General features: G+C 60.6%; 2 protein-coding genes across 6 annotated transcripts in view; one reads left to right on the forward strand and one right to left on the reverse strand.

Moving 5' to 3' along the window:
• The window catches only part of FBXL2 (F-box and leucine rich repeat protein 2), a 95,662-nt gene extending 79,927 nt beyond the window's left edge, over positions 1 to 15,735 (forward strand). The window contains exons 5-14 of the mRNA XM_089331255.1: positions 141 to 209; positions 307 to 402; positions 584 to 710; positions 1,747 to 1,821; positions 3,096 to 3,226; positions 4,913 to 4,973; positions 6,282 to 6,326; positions 6,706 to 6,762; positions 13,579 to 13,791; positions 14,424 to 15,735. Coding sequence (XP_089187381.1) covers positions 141 to 209; positions 307 to 402; positions 584 to 710; positions 1,747 to 1,821; positions 3,096 to 3,226; positions 4,913 to 4,973; positions 6,282 to 6,326; positions 6,706 to 6,762; positions 13,579 to 13,791; positions 14,424 to 14,519 — 970 coding nt within the window. The 3' untranslated portion in view covers positions 14,520 to 15,735. The remainder of the gene's footprint in view (positions 1 to 140; positions 210 to 306; positions 403 to 583; positions 711 to 1,746; positions 1,822 to 3,095; positions 3,227 to 4,912; positions 4,974 to 6,281; positions 6,327 to 6,705; positions 6,763 to 13,578; positions 13,792 to 14,423) is intronic.
• A 200-nt stretch (positions 15,736 to 15,935) lies between these two features.
• UBP1 (upstream binding protein 1) overlaps positions 15,936 to 18,231 on the reverse strand; it is a 49,742-nt gene continuing 47,446 nt past the window's right edge. For 3 of the 5 annotated variants that reach the window (XM_051818545.3, XM_051818544.3, XM_008266113.5), the window contains one exon: positions 15,936 to 17,631. In XM_051818545.3, the coding sequence (XP_051674505.1) occupies positions 17,594 to 17,631 (38 nt within the window). In that variant the 3' untranslated portion in view covers positions 15,936 to 17,593. The remainder of the gene's footprint in view (positions 17,632 to 18,231) is intronic. The other 2 variants (XR_007908714.3, XR_011388240.2) reach the window with 1 other exon arrangement.

Below are 18,231 nucleotides of genomic sequence, written 5' to 3' on the forward strand. Positions count from 1 at the left end.
TCCACCCCCGAATCCGCTGTGATCTGTGTGCACAGGAATACGAAGCTCGGGGCGAGCTACTCGAGTGTGAATGGGTACACCTGCCCTCTAGTGGCTGCCTGGAAACCTGCAAGGGGTTTTAAAGCGTTTTCTCGTTCTAGGACTTTTGCACAGAACTGCAGGAACATTGAACATCTAAACCTCAACGGGTGCACGAAGATCACCGACAGGTGAGAAGGGATTCGCTGGGAGGCCCAGTGGCCGCGGGGAGGGAGGGCAGAGGCGTGGCTGACAACGTCTGCAGTGTGCCTGCCCTTCTCCACCCAGCACCTGCTACAGCCTAGGCAGATTCTGTTCCAAGCTGAGACATCTGGACCTGACCTCCTGTGTGTCCATCACAAACAGCTCCTTACAGGGGATCAGGTAAGGGTGCTGGTGTCCGGCGAGAAGCCCCGAAGCTGCACACACTCGGCGTATCCTGGGAAGTAGGTGGCTCGGGAGGTCCCTGAGAGCGTGTCCCTCTGAACGCCGGCGACGCCCTGGGCTCGGGGTGGTGGTGAACTGTCCGGGAGCCTGCGCGTGACGTTTCTGCTCTCTGTCACAGCGAGGGCTGCCGCAGCCTGGAGTATCTGAACCTCTCCTGGTGTGACCAGATCACAAAGGATGGCATCGAGGCTCTGGTGCGGGGCTGCCGGGGCCTGAAGGCCCTGCTGCTGCGGGGCTGCACACAGGTGCCTGGGGCTGCCAGCGGGTCCCCAGTGGGGTGGGTGGGGCTGCACACAGGTGCCTGGGGCCAGCAGGTCCCCTGTGGGGTGGGCGGGGCTACACACAGGTGCCTGGGGCCAGCGGGTCCCCTGTGGGGTGGGCGGGGCTACACACAGGTGCCTGGGGCCAGCGGGTCCCCTGTGGGGTGGGTGGGGCTGCACACAGGTGCCTGGGGCCAGCAGGTCTCCTGTGGGGTGGGCGGGTCCCCGTGGGGTGGGCGGGGCCACACATAGGTGCCTGGGGCCAGCAGGTCCCCTGTGGGGTGGGCGGGTCCCTTGTGGGGTGGGCGGGGCTGCACACAGGTGAATGGGGCCAGCAGGTCCCCTGTGGGGTGGGCGGGGCTACACACAGGTGCCTGGGGCCAGCGGGTCCCCTGTGGGGTGGGTGGGGCTGCACACAGGTGCCTGGGGCCAGCAGGTCTCCTGTGGGGTGGGCGGGTCCCCGTGGGGTGGGCGGGGCCACACATAGGTGCCTGGGGCCAGCAGGTCCCCTGTGGGGTGGGCGGGTCCCTTGTGGGGTGGGCGGGGCTGCACACAGGTGAATGGGGCCAGCAGGTTCCCTGTGGGGTGGGCGGGGCTGCCAGCAGGTCCCCTGTGGGGTGGGCGGGGCTGCACACAGGTGCCTGGGGCCAGCGGGTCTCCTGTGGGGTGGGCGGGGCTGCATACAGGTGCCTGGGGCTGTCAGCAGATTCCCTGTGGGGTGGGCGGGGCTGCACACAGGTGCCTGGGGCCAGCGGGTCTCCTGTGGGGTGGGCGGGGCTGCATACAGGTGCCTGGGGCTGTCAGCAGATTCCCTGTGGGGTGGGCGGGGCTGCATACAGGTGCCTGGGGCTGTCAGCAGATTCCCTGTGGGGTGGGCGGGGCTGCACACAGGTGCCTGGGGCTGCCAGCGGGTTCCCTGTGGGGGTGGGCTGTGGGCGTGTCCCCGGGGCCACTGCTGCATTTGCCTTGGTGCCCGCCCTCCCCTTCACCTGCCCCCCGCTTGTTTTTTCTGTCCGCTCAGTTAGAAGATGAAGCTCTGAAGCACCTTCAGAACTACTGCCCCGAGCTCGTGAGCCTCAACTTGCAGTCGTGCTCAGTGAGTGCCGCGTCCCGCCGCCGCTCCCTCCCACGGGAGCCAATACCGAGTATCCCTCCCGCGGGAGCCAATACCGAGTATCCCTCCCGCGGGAGCCAATACCGAGTATCCCTCCCGCGGGAGCCCAATACCGAGTATCCCTCCCGCGGGAGCCCACGGGCGCCAGGTCCCACCACGCGCTCCCTCCCACGGGAGCCCACGGGCGCCGGGTCCCACCGCGCGCTCCCTCCCACGGGAGCCCACGGGCGCCGGGTCCCACCGCGCTCACGTCCTACGGCGTGCTCCCTCCTGCAGGAGCCCACGGCCCCTCGCAGCAGAGGCGATGGGCAAGCGGCCACGTGGCCACACCGCGGCTTCTCGTCCGGGCTCCGCAGGTGGCTCCCAGTTTGCCAGGAATGAGGGCAGCATTGGCAACCACAGAATGCTCGCGCTCAGGGCAAAGCCCCGGCCCTCCCCGAGCACCATGCCCGGCAGCTCCTGAGGTTCCGAGCAGCGGGCGGGCGGGCGTGGGGAGAGCGGCACCAGCGGGCGGGCGGGCGTGGGGAGAGCGGCACCGTGCACGCCAGCATCCCCGCGTCTCTGTGGATGGAAGGGAGTAAGCGCCCTGAGAAGTAAGGGGCGTGTGCAGAGCGTGTGGGGTCTGCTGGCGCCAGCCTGGGAGGAGGCGCTGGGCCTTCCTCGCTGCCTGGAGGGCGACAGCCGGTCCCAGCTCCCCAGGGAGGAGCCGTAGGTCTGCAGAGTCCCTGATGGTGGCAGGAGACAGAATCTGTCACCTTGTGGGCGAATCTGGATCTTCGGCTCCTGGACTGTTCACTGGGCGCCCGGCTCGCAGTGGAGTGCGCTGCAGATCGCAAGTTCATTTTAAATAATGTACTGGGTTTTAATTTTCTCCAAGGCATTTGGGGAACTGTTATAGGAATACACTAGTGTGATTTGTGTGGTGGATAGCTGCATCAGACCTTATCATGTCACGTAGCTAGGCACATCTCATTAGCTTTTTATTGAATCTGATTTTTTTATCACGAGTTTATAAATTTTCCTAAAACAAACCCATGAAGTCTGTTTTCTCTAGGAGAGGGAAGAGGAGTGTTAGCTCTGTCCCCCGTGACTAAGCTACAGTGCTGGCAGGCGACGCAGACCAGGCACGAGCAGCGCCTGCCTCTCCCTCTTACTTGGGTGATGCCAGCACAGCGGAGCCGGGAGCCGCCCGTGCTGCTGCCGCCTCCCCGCCTCCCCTGACGGCAGCTCCCATGTCCCCTGGTCTGTTTCCCCAGCGCATCACCGACGAGGGCGTGGTGCAGATGTGCAGGGGCTGCCACCGGCTGCAGGCCCTCTGCCTCTCAGGCTGCAGCCACCTCACCGATGCCTCCCTCACCGCCCTGGGCCTGAACTGCCCGCGACTGCAGTGAGTACCACGCGCTTCCTTGCTTCGCGGCCCAGAGGTGGGCTGGGCTGGGCCACGCACCAGGCACCGTGCGGGCGACACGGGCAGTGCGGGAGTAGGCAGCGGCTGTCTGACGCCGGCCTGCGGCGAGACCGCGCGTAGGGGCCGTCTGGCACCAGGGACCCCAAGCCTGTGCTGCCCACCTGTTGTTACTGCTTGGGGAAGCGGAGCGCTCTGACAGCCCCACGTCCGCAAGTCGCCAGGGCCGCCTCTGATCTGCCGCTAAATGCACAGAACGAGGGAGAGAGTGTGGTTACCTCCTGGTGACTGTCTCCCCCGCTGGAGCAAATGTTTGGTTTGGACAAATAATTTACTTTTTGATTCACAAGGTGTAATGCAGCATTTTTGTTACTCACTGTGAATATTCAAACTTTTAAAAAATATTTATTTATTTTGAAAGGTAGAGTTAGAGAGAGGGAGAGACAAGACAGGTCTTCCATCTGCTGGTTCACTCCCCCAAATGGCCCCAACAGCCAGAGCTGTGCCGATCCGAAGCCAGGAGCTTCTTCCGGGTCTCCCACACAGGTGCAGGGGCCCAGGGACTTGGGCCATCTGCTGCTTTCCCAGTCGCATTAGGAGAGAGCTGGATCAGAAGTGGAGCAGCCAGGACTGGAACCAGCACCCACATGGGATGCTGGCACTGCAGGCGGCGGCTTTACTCGCTGTGCCACAGCACTGGTACCTCAAACTTTAATGATAGAAAAATGCCAAAGCACAGCACGGTCAGCATCAGCTGAGCTCACCCAAGTCCTGGGCCCTGGGCCAGGCCCCCACCCCCTTTTTTTATTTGACAGGCAGAGTTAGAGACAGAGAGAGGTCTTCCTTACGTTGGTTCACCTCCCAAATGGCCACTATGGGCAGAGCTACGCCGATCCAAAGCCAAGAGCCAGGTGCTTCTCCTGGTCACCCACTCAGGTGCAGGGCCCAAGCACTTGGGCCATCCTCCACTGCACTCCCTGGCCACAGCAGAGAGCTGGCCTGGAAGAGGGGCAACCGGGACAGAATCTGGTGCCTCGACCGGGACTAGAACCCAGGGAACTGGTGCTGCAGGCGGAGGATTAGGATTAGCCTAGTGAGCTGAGGCGCTGGCGCGAGGCCCGTTTTTAAGCACGTCTCTCGGGGGTAGGTTCCCGTACCCTCTGATCTGCAGAGGAGAAACGGTATAGAGGCAGAAGTAGAATTTGAAGAACAAGCATTGTTAATGTCTGTACAGGATTTATTATACTTTTATTATTTATCATTTATTAGATTCTTCTTTTGCAGTGCTGTAAGGGAGTGTTTAGCTGAGAGATGTTTCTCAGGCAGCCATCCCTGTTAAACCCGGGTCACTGAGAACTAATTATGGTTTTCGTGGCCTACGACAGGGTTATGATTAACTGCCCTGTATTTCAGGAAGGTTTTGCTAGGTGCAAGTTCATTGTCACTAGACTGGACTAAGGTTTAAAACCGCAGCGGTGTGCTGGTGTAGGGGAGGATCCTTGGACTGGCCCGACCCTCCCTTACCTGCCCAGGAGGGACGGCGTTTGTGTGGGTGGAGCTCTGGGGCTGGCAGCAGACGCCCAGGTGTGTCGGAGAGCAGAGCGCGTCCTGAGCCGAGTCCCACTGTTGACCAGTGCTTGCTTTCTTCTCCCCTGCGTGCCCCCTCAGAATTCTGGAGGCTGCCCGGTGCTCCCACTTGACTGACGCAGGCTTTGCACTCTTGGCTCGGGTAAGGCATAGGATTTACTTATTTATGTATTTGACAGGTAGAACTACAGACAGTGAGAGAGAGAGAAAGGTCTTCCTTCCGTTGGTTCACTCCCCAAATGGCCGCTATGGCTGGCGCACCGTGCCTATCGGAAGCCAGGAGCCAGGTGCCTCCTCCTGGTCTCCCATGGGGTGCAGGGCCCAAGCACTTGGGCCATCCTCCACTGCACTCCCGGGCCACAGCAGAGAGCTGGACTAGAAGAGGAGCAGCCGGGACAGAATCCGGCACCCATGTGGGATGCCAGCACCGCAGGCAGAGGATTAACCAAGTGAGCCACGGCACCGGCCCCAAGGCGTGGGTTTTAAAGAACAAAACCAAACCGTACCTTGCCTCCAGTACTCCAGGTGACTCGGGAGTGGTGTCGGGTGTGCTGCAGAGCACCGCGGGAGAGAGGCACGAGGCAGGACAGGGCCCTCGGTCCCTTAGCCGCCCCGGCAGAGGGCTGTGGCAAGGGGCGAGCCTCCTCCACGCAGTCCCGTGGGACCACCCTGCGCACACGTCCGCCCCGGCAGGAGTGCCCTCCTCACACGGGTGCCGCCTCAGCTGCCCTGCTCTGTCCTCGGCACTGCTCTGGATCGCTGACCACAGGGCCTGCTGCCCAGACCCCGCATCCTGCCGGGGCGCGACGCACTCTTCCTCCTCCCTGCTCCGGTCCCTGGTCCCTGCACCAGCACGAACCTGCCTGTCGCTGAGCCCTGGGGGCCCCAGGAAGGGTGGGCAAGAGGAAGCAGCGTAGCCCAGGGCACCCGAGGCCCTTTCCCAAAGCGACCGTGGCTCAGGGGCATCTGCCGGGAGGTGCCCGGCGCCCAGAGGGTCAGGGCAGGCTCAGGGACATCTGCCGGGAGGTGCCCGGCGCCCAGAGGGCCGGGGCAGGCTCAGGGGCATCTGCCGGGAGGTGCCCGGCGCCCAGAGGGTCGGGGCAGGCTCAGGGACATCTGCCGGGAGGTGCCCGGCGCCCAGAGGGCCGGGGCAGGCTCAGGGGCATCTGCCGGGAGGTGCCCGGCGCCCAGAGGGTCAGGGCAGGCTCAGGGACATCTGCCGGGAGGTGCCCGGCGCCCAGAGGGCCGGGGCAGGCTCAGGGGCATCTGCCGGGAGGTGCCCGGCGCCCAGAGGGTCGGGGCAGGCTCAGGGGCATCTGCCGGGAGGTGCCCGGCGCCCAGAGGGCCGGGGCAGGCTCAGGGGCATCTGCCGGGAGGTGCCCGGCGCCCAGAGGGCCGGGGCAGGCCGCGGTGTCGCCCTGCACAGGGTGTGTCCTGTGGGCTCTTTCAGAATTGCCATGACCTGGAGAAGATGGATCTGGAAGAGTGCATCCTGGTGAGGGGCTCCCGAGTGGCCCAGAGCAGCCAGCGACACGGGCACAGGAGCGGGGCTTGGGAGCCCCAGGCCCTTGGCAGTGGGTGTGGCTGTTCCTGGTAACCAACAGAACCACTTGGAGGGAATTCAGCGTGGCTCGTTTTGACCACACACTAACTAAAACAGCATCTAGACTGGAGGGAGAGAGAAGCTTGCGTGTCCAGTGAGAGGACCGCTGCAGAGGGGAGTCCTGGGGCAGCCTCGTTCCCACTCTGTCCCTGTGCCTCTGCCCCTGGAGGTCCCAGAGGAGGGACTGCAGAAGGGTTTGCGTGTCCAGGAGCGGGTGGGCAGGCGAGGCCGGGGCCTGGCGGGAGCCGGGCTGACCCGCATTTCTCTGCAGATCACCGACAGCACGCTGGTCCAGCTCTCCGTTCACTGCCCCAAGCTGCAGGCCCTGGTGAGTCGGAGCCCTTGTGGGGGGTCAGAGGGGGGGAAAGGCCCCTCCCACACGGCCACCCTCGCCACGGTCATCTTGTCGGGCAGTGAACGTCGGCATGTTCGGGTGGTCGCGGTCGAGGCTGTCCTGTGTCCCCTGGCGGTTCCTGCCTGCCCGTGCGCCCTGAGCCTCAGGCACGCTTCCCGTCGCCCCTGCACTGAGCGAACGGGTGATCACGCCGATCCTTGCCCAGTCCAGTCCGGCGGCCACGGCTTGCGCTTACCTGGAGGCCGGCTGTGCGGGGGCCTGGGCTCTCACGGCCTCCCCCGCGGACGAGAGCGCCAGTCTCCCCTCTGCCGGCTTGCTCGGTCCCCAGGGGCTGGAGCGCTGTCCTCGTCCCCATGGCTGGGCTTGGGTGCCTCTGGCACTGTGCCCAGAGTGTGAGGTCGCGGCAGAGCTGCCGCCTCCCCGCATCCTGGAGAGCGCGCGTCTTCACTGCGGGCCCGCTGTGTCCGCCTTCATAACTGACGCGCCCGCCGCTCCGCCTGCCCGCGTCGTGTCCTGTCCTGTCCTCCCAGCTCAGCCGCGAGGCCAGCACCCTGGGACCCCAGCAGGTGCCACTGGGCACAGCGGGCCTTCCATCAGCCCTTGCAGGAAAGGGGCGACGGCAGGAGATAAGCTGGGATAAAAACGGGCAAGTTGGAGTCTGAAAGTAAACCCAGCAGAGCCACGCAGCACCACTGGCGGAAGCGGAGGGGAGCGACTGCGGTTGAAGTCTGCAGGCCTCCGAGACCAGCAGCCCGGACACAGCAGGGCAGTGCTGCGGCTCGCACGCCTCCCCACTCGTGGAGGCCCGCCAGGCCCTGGAGCGGCTCCGTCCTGACTCCGCATCCTGGCCCAGTGGGGTCCGGGAAGGACACTGGGGCGGAGCTGAGGGCAGATTGAGCCGCCCGCTGAGCGCAGCGTGCAGCCTCCGCACTCAGGAGGTTCGAGTCCTCACAGGAGGGTCAGGCAGTGCGGCCCGCGACAGGTGCAGGCGCCAGCTGCTCGGGGAGCCGCAGCCAGGCACCCCCACCCCGCCTCCAGGGATCGCGGGAGGCGGCGCTCTGGGGCCACAGCGCCATTTTGAACTTTATTTAAAGCATGGCAGCAGGAAGAAGTGTGGGGAGGGCCCTGGGCTCCCAGCGGCCCCAGCGGCTCTCTGCTCTCGCCCCCTCGCCAGGAATGGCACCCTGGGCCCCGGCGGCGGGCGGGCCTGCCCCCTCGCAAGGGCAGAACGTGCTGCCCGCGTTTACTGACAAGCGAGTCAGCCGCTCACAGCCCGGGGCGGCGGACTCAGAGGAGCCCGAGGACCTGGCTCACAGGAGGTTAAGGACGCGGTCCCCTGGGCTTGCAGGACGTGTCCCCGGCAGGTGCAGAGGGGCTGCTTCCCCCTTCTAGAGCCAGCGTTCTCAGGCGACTCATTGGTTCTAGGAGCGCTCGAGCAGGGTTTTAGCTGTCAGCCCCATTGAAGGCGGAACACAGCGAACATGGAAGCGCAGTACTTTGTCCGTGCTGGGTTCTGCTGCTGCGGAGCGAGCCTCTCCCAGGAGCCCCCGCCGCCCCGTCCCCTCAGGGTACAGGCACGGGCCTTCCCGGCTGCTGGCCAGCCTGCCTTGGCGATGCAGAGGGCTGACCGGCACCTCCCGGCTCTCCCTTGCCCAGCTTGCAGCCACACCTGGACTTAATGGGTCAGTGTCAGTCACCATTCCCCGCTCAGCTTAAATTCCGTGCCGTTATTCAGCCTTGCCCTTAATCCCCCAGGAGTCACCTTCCTGAGCAAAGCTGTGGTCTTGTTTAAATCTCGCTGAGCCAGCCCTTGAAGCTGGACAAGGGTGAAGGACACTGGCTCTGCTGCGTCCACAGGGCCCTGGCCGGGCAGAAGCCAAGGCTCCGAACTCCACCGCCATCTCTCAGGTGGGCACCACTGCTCCACAGTCTGCTTAACTCGGGCCTGGGCCATCCTCCACTGCACTCCCTGGCCATAGCACAGAGCTGGCCTGGAAGAGGGGCAACCGGGACAGAATCCGGCGCCCCGACCGGGACTAGAACCCGGTGTGCCGGCGCCGCAAGGTGGAGGATTAGCCTATTGAGCCACGGCGCCGGCCCTAACAGCAGCCTTTTATGCTTCCCCTTTGCAGAGTTACAGAGAGGAGAGGCACAGAGAGAGAGGTCTTCCATCCGCTGGTTCACTCCCCAGATGGCCACAATGGCTGGAGCTGCGCCGATCCAAAGCAAGGAGCCAGGAGCTTCATCCGGTCTCCCATGCAGGTGCAGCGGCCCAAGCACTTGGGCCATCCTCCACTGCTTTCCCAGGCCACAGCAGAGAGCTGGATCGGAAGTGGAGCAGCTGGGTCTTGAACTGGCACCTATACGGGATGCCAGCGCTTCAGGCCAGGGTGTTAACCCGTTGTGTCACAGCGCTGGCCCATTAACTGAGTATTTCTTAAAATTCTGTTGTCACTATTGCCTTTTTAGCCCTCTCTCTGTGCACTGATTTTCAGTGGCTGCGCTCTGCACCCCAGGTTGTCAGAGTTCTTTCCGCAAATCCAAAGGCAGCTTTCCTTGGTGGGAACCGAGGTGCAGTCAGACTGGGGGCTCCCAGGGGCTGGACGTGCCCCCTCACCCAGTGCCTTGCACAAGGCGTGGTCAGGGGAGGCCACTTCACATTTCCTCCTGGACCCAAGCGTCAGCGAGGGCCCCGTGGCTGTGGGGGCCTCTCCCAGGAGCCCTGCTGCAGAAGGGTTAGGGTTAGGCAAGGGCTCCTGCCTCAGCGCCTGAAGCACTGCCCGGTCCCCAGCTTGGCCAGCAGGCGCCACCCTCCCCGCTGGGACAGGAGAGGACGGTGCACACCACAGTCCCGGAAGCCGAGGGCTGGGAAACCGGGGCTGCGCAGCTCCCAAATCTGGCAAAAGGCGGAACCTCCAGATTCAGGCAGCTCACCGCACCCAGGCCCGTGTCATCAACCTCCTAAAGACTGAGACGCGGGAACGCTTCGCTGTATGTGGGGGGAGAGCAGCTCCGCTGCCAGCAGCTTTGTCCCGGGAGGGGAGGCCGGGAGCCGCACGGCGTTTCCCAGGTGCTGAAGAACTCTCCGCTGGAATCCCAAACCCAAAGGAGCGCGCCCTCGGAAAGGACCCCCGGGAAACGAAGACTGCCCACAGGTCTACCCCGCTGCTTTTCTGGTTTTTGTTTTTTAAAGAAGTGTTAGAATGTAGAGAGACTGGAACCACAACTGGTGGGAAGTGTAAAATGGGACAGGGGATAAACAGTATGACGGCTTTTCAAAAAATTAAAACAGACCTGGCAGCTGACGCAGCCACCCCGCTTCCTGGTGTGGCCAAAGGAACGGGAGGACGCGGAGAGCTCTGTGCGCGCCCGGCCGTGTTCACGCGGCGCCCGTCATAGCCGCCGGGAGACGGAGGCGACCCAGAGGCCTGTGGGGCGATGGCTGGAGCACAGCCTTCGAGATGGCTTCAGCGTGGATGGCCGTGGAAGGCGTCGGGCTGAGGGGCAGGAGCCCGTCACGAAACACCGCAGCAGCCGGCCTTCCTGGTCCGTGGAGGCCACCGACATGGCTTCAGCACGTTCAGGAAAAAGAAGTGAGCCTGGCTAAGCATGCACAGACCACCTTCTCGCCGTTACTCCCCAAATAGTGCCGCACAGGAGCTAGTCGCCTAGATGGCATTTACACCACGTTTGGTACTTACTGATCACCTAACGGCCTGCGGAAGGCAGTATATAGGCGGTGTGCACCTGTGCCATCTTACGTGACTTGAACATCTGTGGGTGCTGGTATCCAAGGGGGTCCTGGAGCCAATTCCCTGTGGACCCCAAGGGACAACTATGAACTTTCCACACAGTATCTAGTCAAGTTCACAGGCACAGAAATGGAATGGGGGTTGTGCCAGGAGCTGAGGGAAGGGGAAATGGAGAGTGGTTTAAAGGGATAGAGTTCAGGCCGGTGCTGTGGCACAGCGAGTTAATGCCCTGACCTGAAGCGCCGGCATCCCATATGGGCGCCGGTTCGAGACCTGGCTGCTCTACTTCCTATCCAGCTCTCTGCTGTGGCCTGGGATAGCAGTAGAAGACGGCCCAAGTCCTTGGGCCCCTGCACCTGCATGGGAGGCCTGGAGGAAGCTCCTGGCTCCTGGCTTCGGATCGGCGCAGCTCCGGCCATTGCGGCCACCTGAGGAGTGAACCAGCGGATGGAAGACCTCTCTCTGCCTCTCCTCTCTGTGTAACTGACTTTCAAATAAAAATAAATCTTTAAAAAAAAAGGGAGAGTTCGAGGTTTACAGTATGAACAGATTTGGTAGATTCATTGCATGGTGTGAACGACTTGACAGTACTGAGCTGTACACTTCATTTTTTAATGTTTACTTTCATCTTCTTGAATGTAGAGAGAGAGAGAGAGATCTTCCATCTGCCGGTGCACTCCCCAGATGCCTACGACAGCCAGGGTGTCCCACGTGGACGGCAGGGACCCAAGTACGTGAGCCACGAGCTGCCGCCTTCCGGGCGCACATGAGCAGGAAGCTGGGCCAGGAGTGGAGAGGCCCTGAGGTGGGACGAGGGGGACCCACGCGGCAGCTGACCTGGCTGTGCCACAGCCCCACCCCGGAGTGCATCCCCAGAAGTGCTAGAGACGGTGATCGGCAAGAGAACAGGAGGACTTCTGAACACCTGACCTCCGGCCCAAACCTGGCCAGGACCTTCATCCGCGTCTCCCGCGTGGGTGGCAGGGAAAACACGGGGCCGTCCTCCCCGCCTTCCCAGGCCACAGCAGGGAGCTGGATGGGAAGTGGAGCAGCCGGGACTGGAACCAGCACTCGCATGTGATGCTCGCATTGAGGGCAGTGGCTTAACCCACTGTGCCACAGCACCAGCCCCAGAGGGCAAGTTTTTTAAAATTAAGTTCAACTACAACAACAAAATTTTTTTTTTACAAATATTAAAAAAGTTCGAAATGAAAATGAGGGTACTTCAAAAGTTTGTGGAAAAATGTTAATTTCTGAAATCTGTTGTAGCCTTTTCATAATACATATTTCCATGGAATTTTTGAACCCAACATACACCGCGGGAAAATTTACTGGGTACAGCTAGAGGGCTGCTCCCGGGGAAACTTAAAGTGTTCAGGGTACAAAGCAGAGCTGGCGTTTCGCTCTGGCTCCTGACTCCGGCTTCCTGCTAATGCACCCTGGGAGGCAGCAGCGACGGCTCAGGTAACAGGGTCCCTGCCACCCCCACGGGAGGCCTGGACGGAGTCCCGAGTCCCGGCCGCGGCCTCGGCCCGGCTCCAGCAGTCAGAACTGTAAGGTCACGTCCTCCCCGGAACTTCCCCGTGCTTCGGAATCGATGGAAGCTCCTTCCCGTGCCGCACCAGGCTGCAGCCTGGCCCCATTGCCGCAGCTCCACGGCACCCAGGGGCGTCGCCTCCCTCCCCCACCGGGCGTGCGGGGTCCTCACCGTTCCTCTGCCACACGCCTCCTAGCCCTTTGGGTCAAACCCCACCACTGCATGCGCCCACAGCACGCGTGTCGCTTAGGTCTACGAGTGGAACCAGTGCTCGTCCACGTCTCGTCTCGTCCACGTCTCGTCTCGTCTCGTCGGGCCAGCCACCGTGCTGAGGCAGTGTTTCTCCACGCCATCTCACCAGGGGCTGGCACAGCTGGCACTTGTGTTGGGAGGGATGCATGGCCCGGGTGGTGCTGCCTCTGAAGAGCGTTTATGGTGGGGTGACTGTCCCAGCGACATGCTCTGAAATGTACTGATAGAATGACGGAGATGTCGTTCAGCTATACATTAGTGCAAACTTAATTTTGGCGACTTGAGTGCCTACCCAAGAGGCCAGTGATTTCAGATCCCATGGCTCCAATTCTATGTGACTATAACCTTCAACGATGCTGGCACTGGAGCCGTGGCTGTTGGCATAATTTCCTCGCTGATCTCTCGGAGAATAGGGCAATAAAACTGCTCTCAGCCAGCGCCGCGGCTCACTAGGCTAATCCTCTACCTTGCAGCGCCGGCACACCGGGTTCTAGTCCGGTCGGGGTGCCGGATTCTGTCCCGGTTGCCCCTCTTCCAGGCCAGCTCTTTGCTGTGGCCTGGGAGTGCAGTGGAGGATGGCCCAAGTGCTTGGGCCCTGCACCCCATGGGAGACCAGGATAAGTACCTGGCTCCTGCCATCAGATCAGCGCGGTGCGCCAGCTGTGGCGGCCATTGGAGGGTGAACCAATGGCAAAGGAAGACCTTTCTCTCTCTCTCTCTCACTGTCCACTCTGCCTGTCCAAAAAAAAAAAAAAAAAAAAAAAAAAAAGGAAAGAAAAAAAAACTGCTCTCAAAGAAAACTCCAGAATGTGTCCCTGGAAGGTTTACCACCACCTTCATGTGAACTGAAAAGGTGGGTGCAGCCACGCAGTAATGCAGTAATGCAGACTCCTACGGCCCGGTCTCGGCTCGCTCGGTGCTGTAACAGAACACCACAGACCGTCATTTCTAACAGAATTTCGGTTCTGAAGATCGAGGGGCCAGCATCTGGGGAGGGCCAAGAGGAGGCCAGCGGGCGAGCAAGGGAGAGGGACAGTCTGTAGCTTGAAACCCTTCAGAAACTGGCGTTGACCCACTCGTGCCCTAGACACATACCGGGCCCCACTGGCCGGCGCGTGCCTTTGAGCGGCCGCAGTGAAACCGCAGCGAGCAGTTCCTGGGGCACCGGCCAGGCCAGCTTCCCTGGGCGCTGGGCGCTGGGCCTGGGGGTGAGTGAGGCCCAGCAGACATCTCCCCCCCCCCTTCCAGAGCCTGTCCCACTGTGAGCTCATCACGGACGACGGGATCCTGCACCTGAGCCACAGCGCCTGCGGCCACGAGCGGCTGCGGGTTCTGGAGCTGGACAACTGCCTGCTCATCACGGACGCGGCGCTGGGGCACCTGGAGACCTGCCGCGGCCTCGAGCGCCTGGAGCTCTACGACTGCCAGCAGGTCACCCGTGCCGGCATCAAGAGGATGCTGGTAGGCTGGGGCGCGGGAGGGGCCGCGGGGTCGCTCTGTCCTCATCACATCTGCCCATTCAGGTGGCACCCGGGGCTTCTCCAGAGCTCCCTTGTCAGACCCAGCCTTGCAAGGACAGGGTGGTCTACAGCAAAGGAAGCAACCCGGGCCACTCCCAGGAGGCGGCGGCAGATCGTGCGGTCTAGCTGACTTCCATCATTTTCTTGACCAGCCTTAACAGCTCTGGCACTCACATCCGGGGTGCTACACCCAGGGCCGCTAGGAGGTGCTGGGCTGGCTTCTGCCCCGACTTGGGGCACAGGGGCTGAGATAGCCTGCAGCAGAAATGCTACCGGATCAGTCTGCCTCCTGACACTGAAGTGCAGCCCAGGCTAACCGGGTGCTGCACACTGAGGCGTCCGTCTAACCTCGGTCCTGAAGCTGCCAGCGTAACGGCCCCTCCGCTCTCTGCACCCAGGCCCAGCTCCCTCATGTCAGAGTGCACGCCTACTTTGCTCCCGTCACCCCCCCCCCCCCCCCCCGCGGCAGTGGCAGGCGGCGGCCAGCGGCTGTGCAGGTGCTGTGTCGTTCTCTGAGCGGGTCTTCCGAGCGGCTGCACCCTCCCCACACCTCCTGACTCTCCACTGGGAAAGTGTTTGCAGGTAGACTTCCGTATGGTGGCAGTAACGTGGCCATGGCGCTCACCTTCACTGCCCGTGACGCAGTCCACCGGCAGCCTTGGCGGTTAGCATGCGCAGGAGCAGCGTCAGTGCGGCCGAGACCAGGCAAGGAGCCGGGATCTCTTTCAAGGTGGACACCTCCGGAAGTCCCACCCTTGGCGCTTCCAGCATTTCTCAGACCACCAGTGTCGGCACAGATTGAGCAGAAAAAAGCAGCTGTGGACTTCGACCTGCCACCTAAGCCAGGGGCCTGCTGAAGCCCGCGACTCCGCTGTGATGCGCACGACTTGGGCAGGTGGCTGCACTGCCTGGATTTTATGTTAAGCCTTAGATGGAAGGCACGTAACAGGTCTCCATGAGACACCAAAGAAATGAGGTGGAGCAGGGTCTTCACCGTTCTGTTTCTGTCACCTTGTCATCAACTCCTCCAGGGGACAACAGTGTGTGTGCTGCCTGACAAGAAACTAAACTCTGCAAGATGCTACAGCACAGAATGCATTTTTGCTAAAAGGGAAAAAAGCTAATTATTTCCACACTTCTCACAAAATTTAGGGGACCTGAAACAGAATCAAGACTTAAGTTATCTATAATATTATCAATTAAAATAACGAGTGGATGCCTGTAGAGCGGGTGTGATTTTTTTTTCAAGTTTATTTTAAAAATCTTAGAAATCAGGTTACACCAGAACTATTCCAACTTTACACTTTAAACTCAGATCAGTAAAGTGTTGGCACCTTTTAAACTGATAATATAAAAATGAATACACCATTGCAGTGCTTAGAAAAATCAGGTCGGAGGGTTTATTGCTCTTACGACAGACATCTCTCCAAGCCCAGCCTTCCGAACGGCGCCTGGTGCCCTTCTCTGTGGGTCGCTGCACCGTGCTCTCCACGTCTGTGGCGCTCACTCCGGGGTGAGCTGGCCATCGGGGCGCACGGGAAGCTCGAGTGAGACAGCAACACCAAGGTTTGTCCTGGGACTCGCCAGCGCGTCCAGAGGATGGACAGTGTGGAGGCAGATGTGCTCCGAGTCCCGCAAACTCGGCGGGGCCATCAGGTACGCGCTGAGGTCGATGATTTTTATTGCTTTATGATAGAAACAGCTGGCTGAAATACGCATGTTATACCACGCCTGGGAGTGGGGGAAGACTGGCCAGGAAGCCATTTCGGCAAACAAATAGGCTTATGAGAGACTGCACTTGTGTGACTCCCAATTACAGTTCCTACCTAAGACTTAGCGCCAGCGACAGCAGCCTCGGGACCTACCCCGGCTTCGAGGCTCCAGCTCAGTGGCTCAGCACCCCGCCTGCTTCCTCTCCAAGGGTGGACCGGGCCTCGGCTGCATCCACTTTGAGAAAATAAACCGAAAACGCAAAACAAGCCATTTGGGCCTAACTCAGCATTCAGACTGGCATATGCTCAGCACACACACAGGGCGCCCCTTGGTTCTGTGACTCGAGGTGTCATCAACAGGAACTGAGACACATTTGCAAAACAATCAGAAAACATTTATTATACTGAAATGTGTACATCCTACCATTAAAAAACAGAGTAGCAAATCTGCTGGTGCCCTAATTTATCTGAGCCTGCTCCACTGGGACAGACTTGTGTTCAACGCTTCCAGCGTCATTCCCGGCTTGACGAGCTCGCGGTGTCTGTGCTGCCGCGTCTGACCCTGGCGAGGGTTCCGGCGGCACAGTGTGGGCGCCATCCCTGCTCCACTGGGAATCAGGGGCCCGAGGGCAACACCGGCAGACCAGGAGAGGGCAGCTCGCCTCCTGTGGGGCCCACGGGCGGAGTTCAAATCAGAGATGCAGACAGGAGACCGCTCCCTCGCAGCAGAAAATGAACCCCCTTCAGGAAGAGAACTGGAGATGTCCCACGTGTTGCACCCACTGAAAGGTTTGTCTTCTGGGAGATTTCAAACTCAAAACTACTGTATTTCCACCTGAACAAAGATGAGGACCAACACCTGGATAGACGGACCAGCGATGCTACGATCAAAGTGGGAGTAGAAAACCAAAACCAGACCCTCAGCCTGCTCCACCACAGCCTCCAACCTCTCTGTGAGGACCTCGGGGGAGGGAGCAAGTAGCAGGGGAAGAACGAGGACAGTAGTTTCCCCTGAGGAGCATGCGAGCAGGCCAGCATTTGGTTTATGCAAGAGGCACTCTATGGAAAGGGAGCTGTTACGGTGCGTAGAGGGCCCCAGACATCCCCAGACGTTCATCGTGACTGTGCTAAAGCTCAACGGTTGTGAAGATCTCCTGGGTATCTTAGTGTCGATTCGTGACGTCTAGTGTTTCCATGAGTCATTTCATGTGTTCTAACACCAAATCAGAGGCTGTCAACAACCACACTTCCTTGCTCTCACACTGCCCATTTCCAGTGTCTGCCGTGTGGGGGCGGAGAGAGGGAGGGAAATAAGAAAACCACATGAATGTAAAAATCAAGGAGGCTTCAAAAAATGAAAACCAGAAACTAAAATGCTAAAAATGGAAGCAGAAGCACAAAGTTTCTCCATAAATCTGTGACAAAGCAAAAACACAAGTCTTTGTACCTATTAGGATTTACACTGATCCTCTCACCAAGGTACTCGGAAGATGCCGTGGCTTCAAGCCCGCCTTCCCAGCTGGGTCTCCCGGATCCGCACGCTCACGTCAGACGCAGACAGGACTCCTGAGAAGACGCCGAGCCGCTCCCCGGCCACCGTCGCAGCACGCGCCTCTCCACAGGCAGGTTCCCGCGGGCTGCACACAGCACTGGCCCCAGCCCTCCCCAGGCCAGCGCGAGGTTCAGGCAATGAAAACCAAACTGGCACAGGAAGGTAAATGCCCACAGTAAGTGTTTACATTCAATTCCAAACCGCACACAGTGTAACACGACAGCAGGGCTGCTTCCAGGGCCGCAGTCACTGGCCTCTACGGCACGCTGTCCCGCCAGCTCCCGCGTGCGGTGCTCGGCCCCGGCAGTGAGCGAGGAGACGTGCCTCTCGTACGGCTCCTTAGAAGGGTCAGCTTGTGTTTTCAATATGAAACATTTCATCTGGTAAAAATCCAATCCCAAGGCTTCTTGGATTCAGTCTTCACACACTTCTAAGCATGACTATTTGGTACTGAATTATAGTTCAGAATACGTAAGACATCACTTCAAAATTATGTGGATACCGTCATTATTTTCAGCTGCAGAGAAAGGAGAACAGTTGTCACGTGTAACCAGGCTCAGGAAATCCAGCTCCTGAACGGAAAACTCGCATCTGCAAGCTCCCGCGTCCATGGGGGGATGGGGGGGGGGTACTTCCAGGGAGAAGGCTGCCGGCACCTGCCGCCGCCACCTGCAGAGCAGGTGGAGGTGCTGGACGCAGCACACACCCGTCTGCTGGAGAACACGGGAAGGCCTCAGAGACGGATTCGAAACATTTAAAAACATCATTGCCACTTCCGCCTGATGCCTCAGTAAACAGAAGCACTACAGGAATGCTAAGTGACTGCTGAGGAGGCCCAGTCTGAACAGCACCAAACCGGGAGTGGAGAGGGATCCCACACTGACAGCGCCCACTCTCCTGCTCCTCCTCCATCTGCTCTCCCCACTAGAGGGGGAGGCCCACGGGCTCTTTAGTTCCCCTGCCTGTGCCTCCCCTCCCCAGTCAAGACCAGAAGCGCAGGGTCTGACACCAAGCGCTCAGCGAGACGCTGACTGCGACGCCCGGGTCCCACAGGAAGACTGCCTGCCTTACTGGCCAGCTAAGTGCTGCTACACCACAAACAGTCTGATGTACCCCT

Source organism: Oryctolagus cuniculus, chromosome 4 (assembly GCF_051225735.1).
Source record: "Oryctolagus cuniculus isolate XC-2025 breed Fujian yellow rabbit chromosome 4, ASM5122573v1, whole genome shotgun sequence".
Taxonomy (NCBI): domain Eukaryota; kingdom Metazoa; phylum Chordata; class Mammalia; order Lagomorpha; family Leporidae; genus Oryctolagus; species Oryctolagus cuniculus.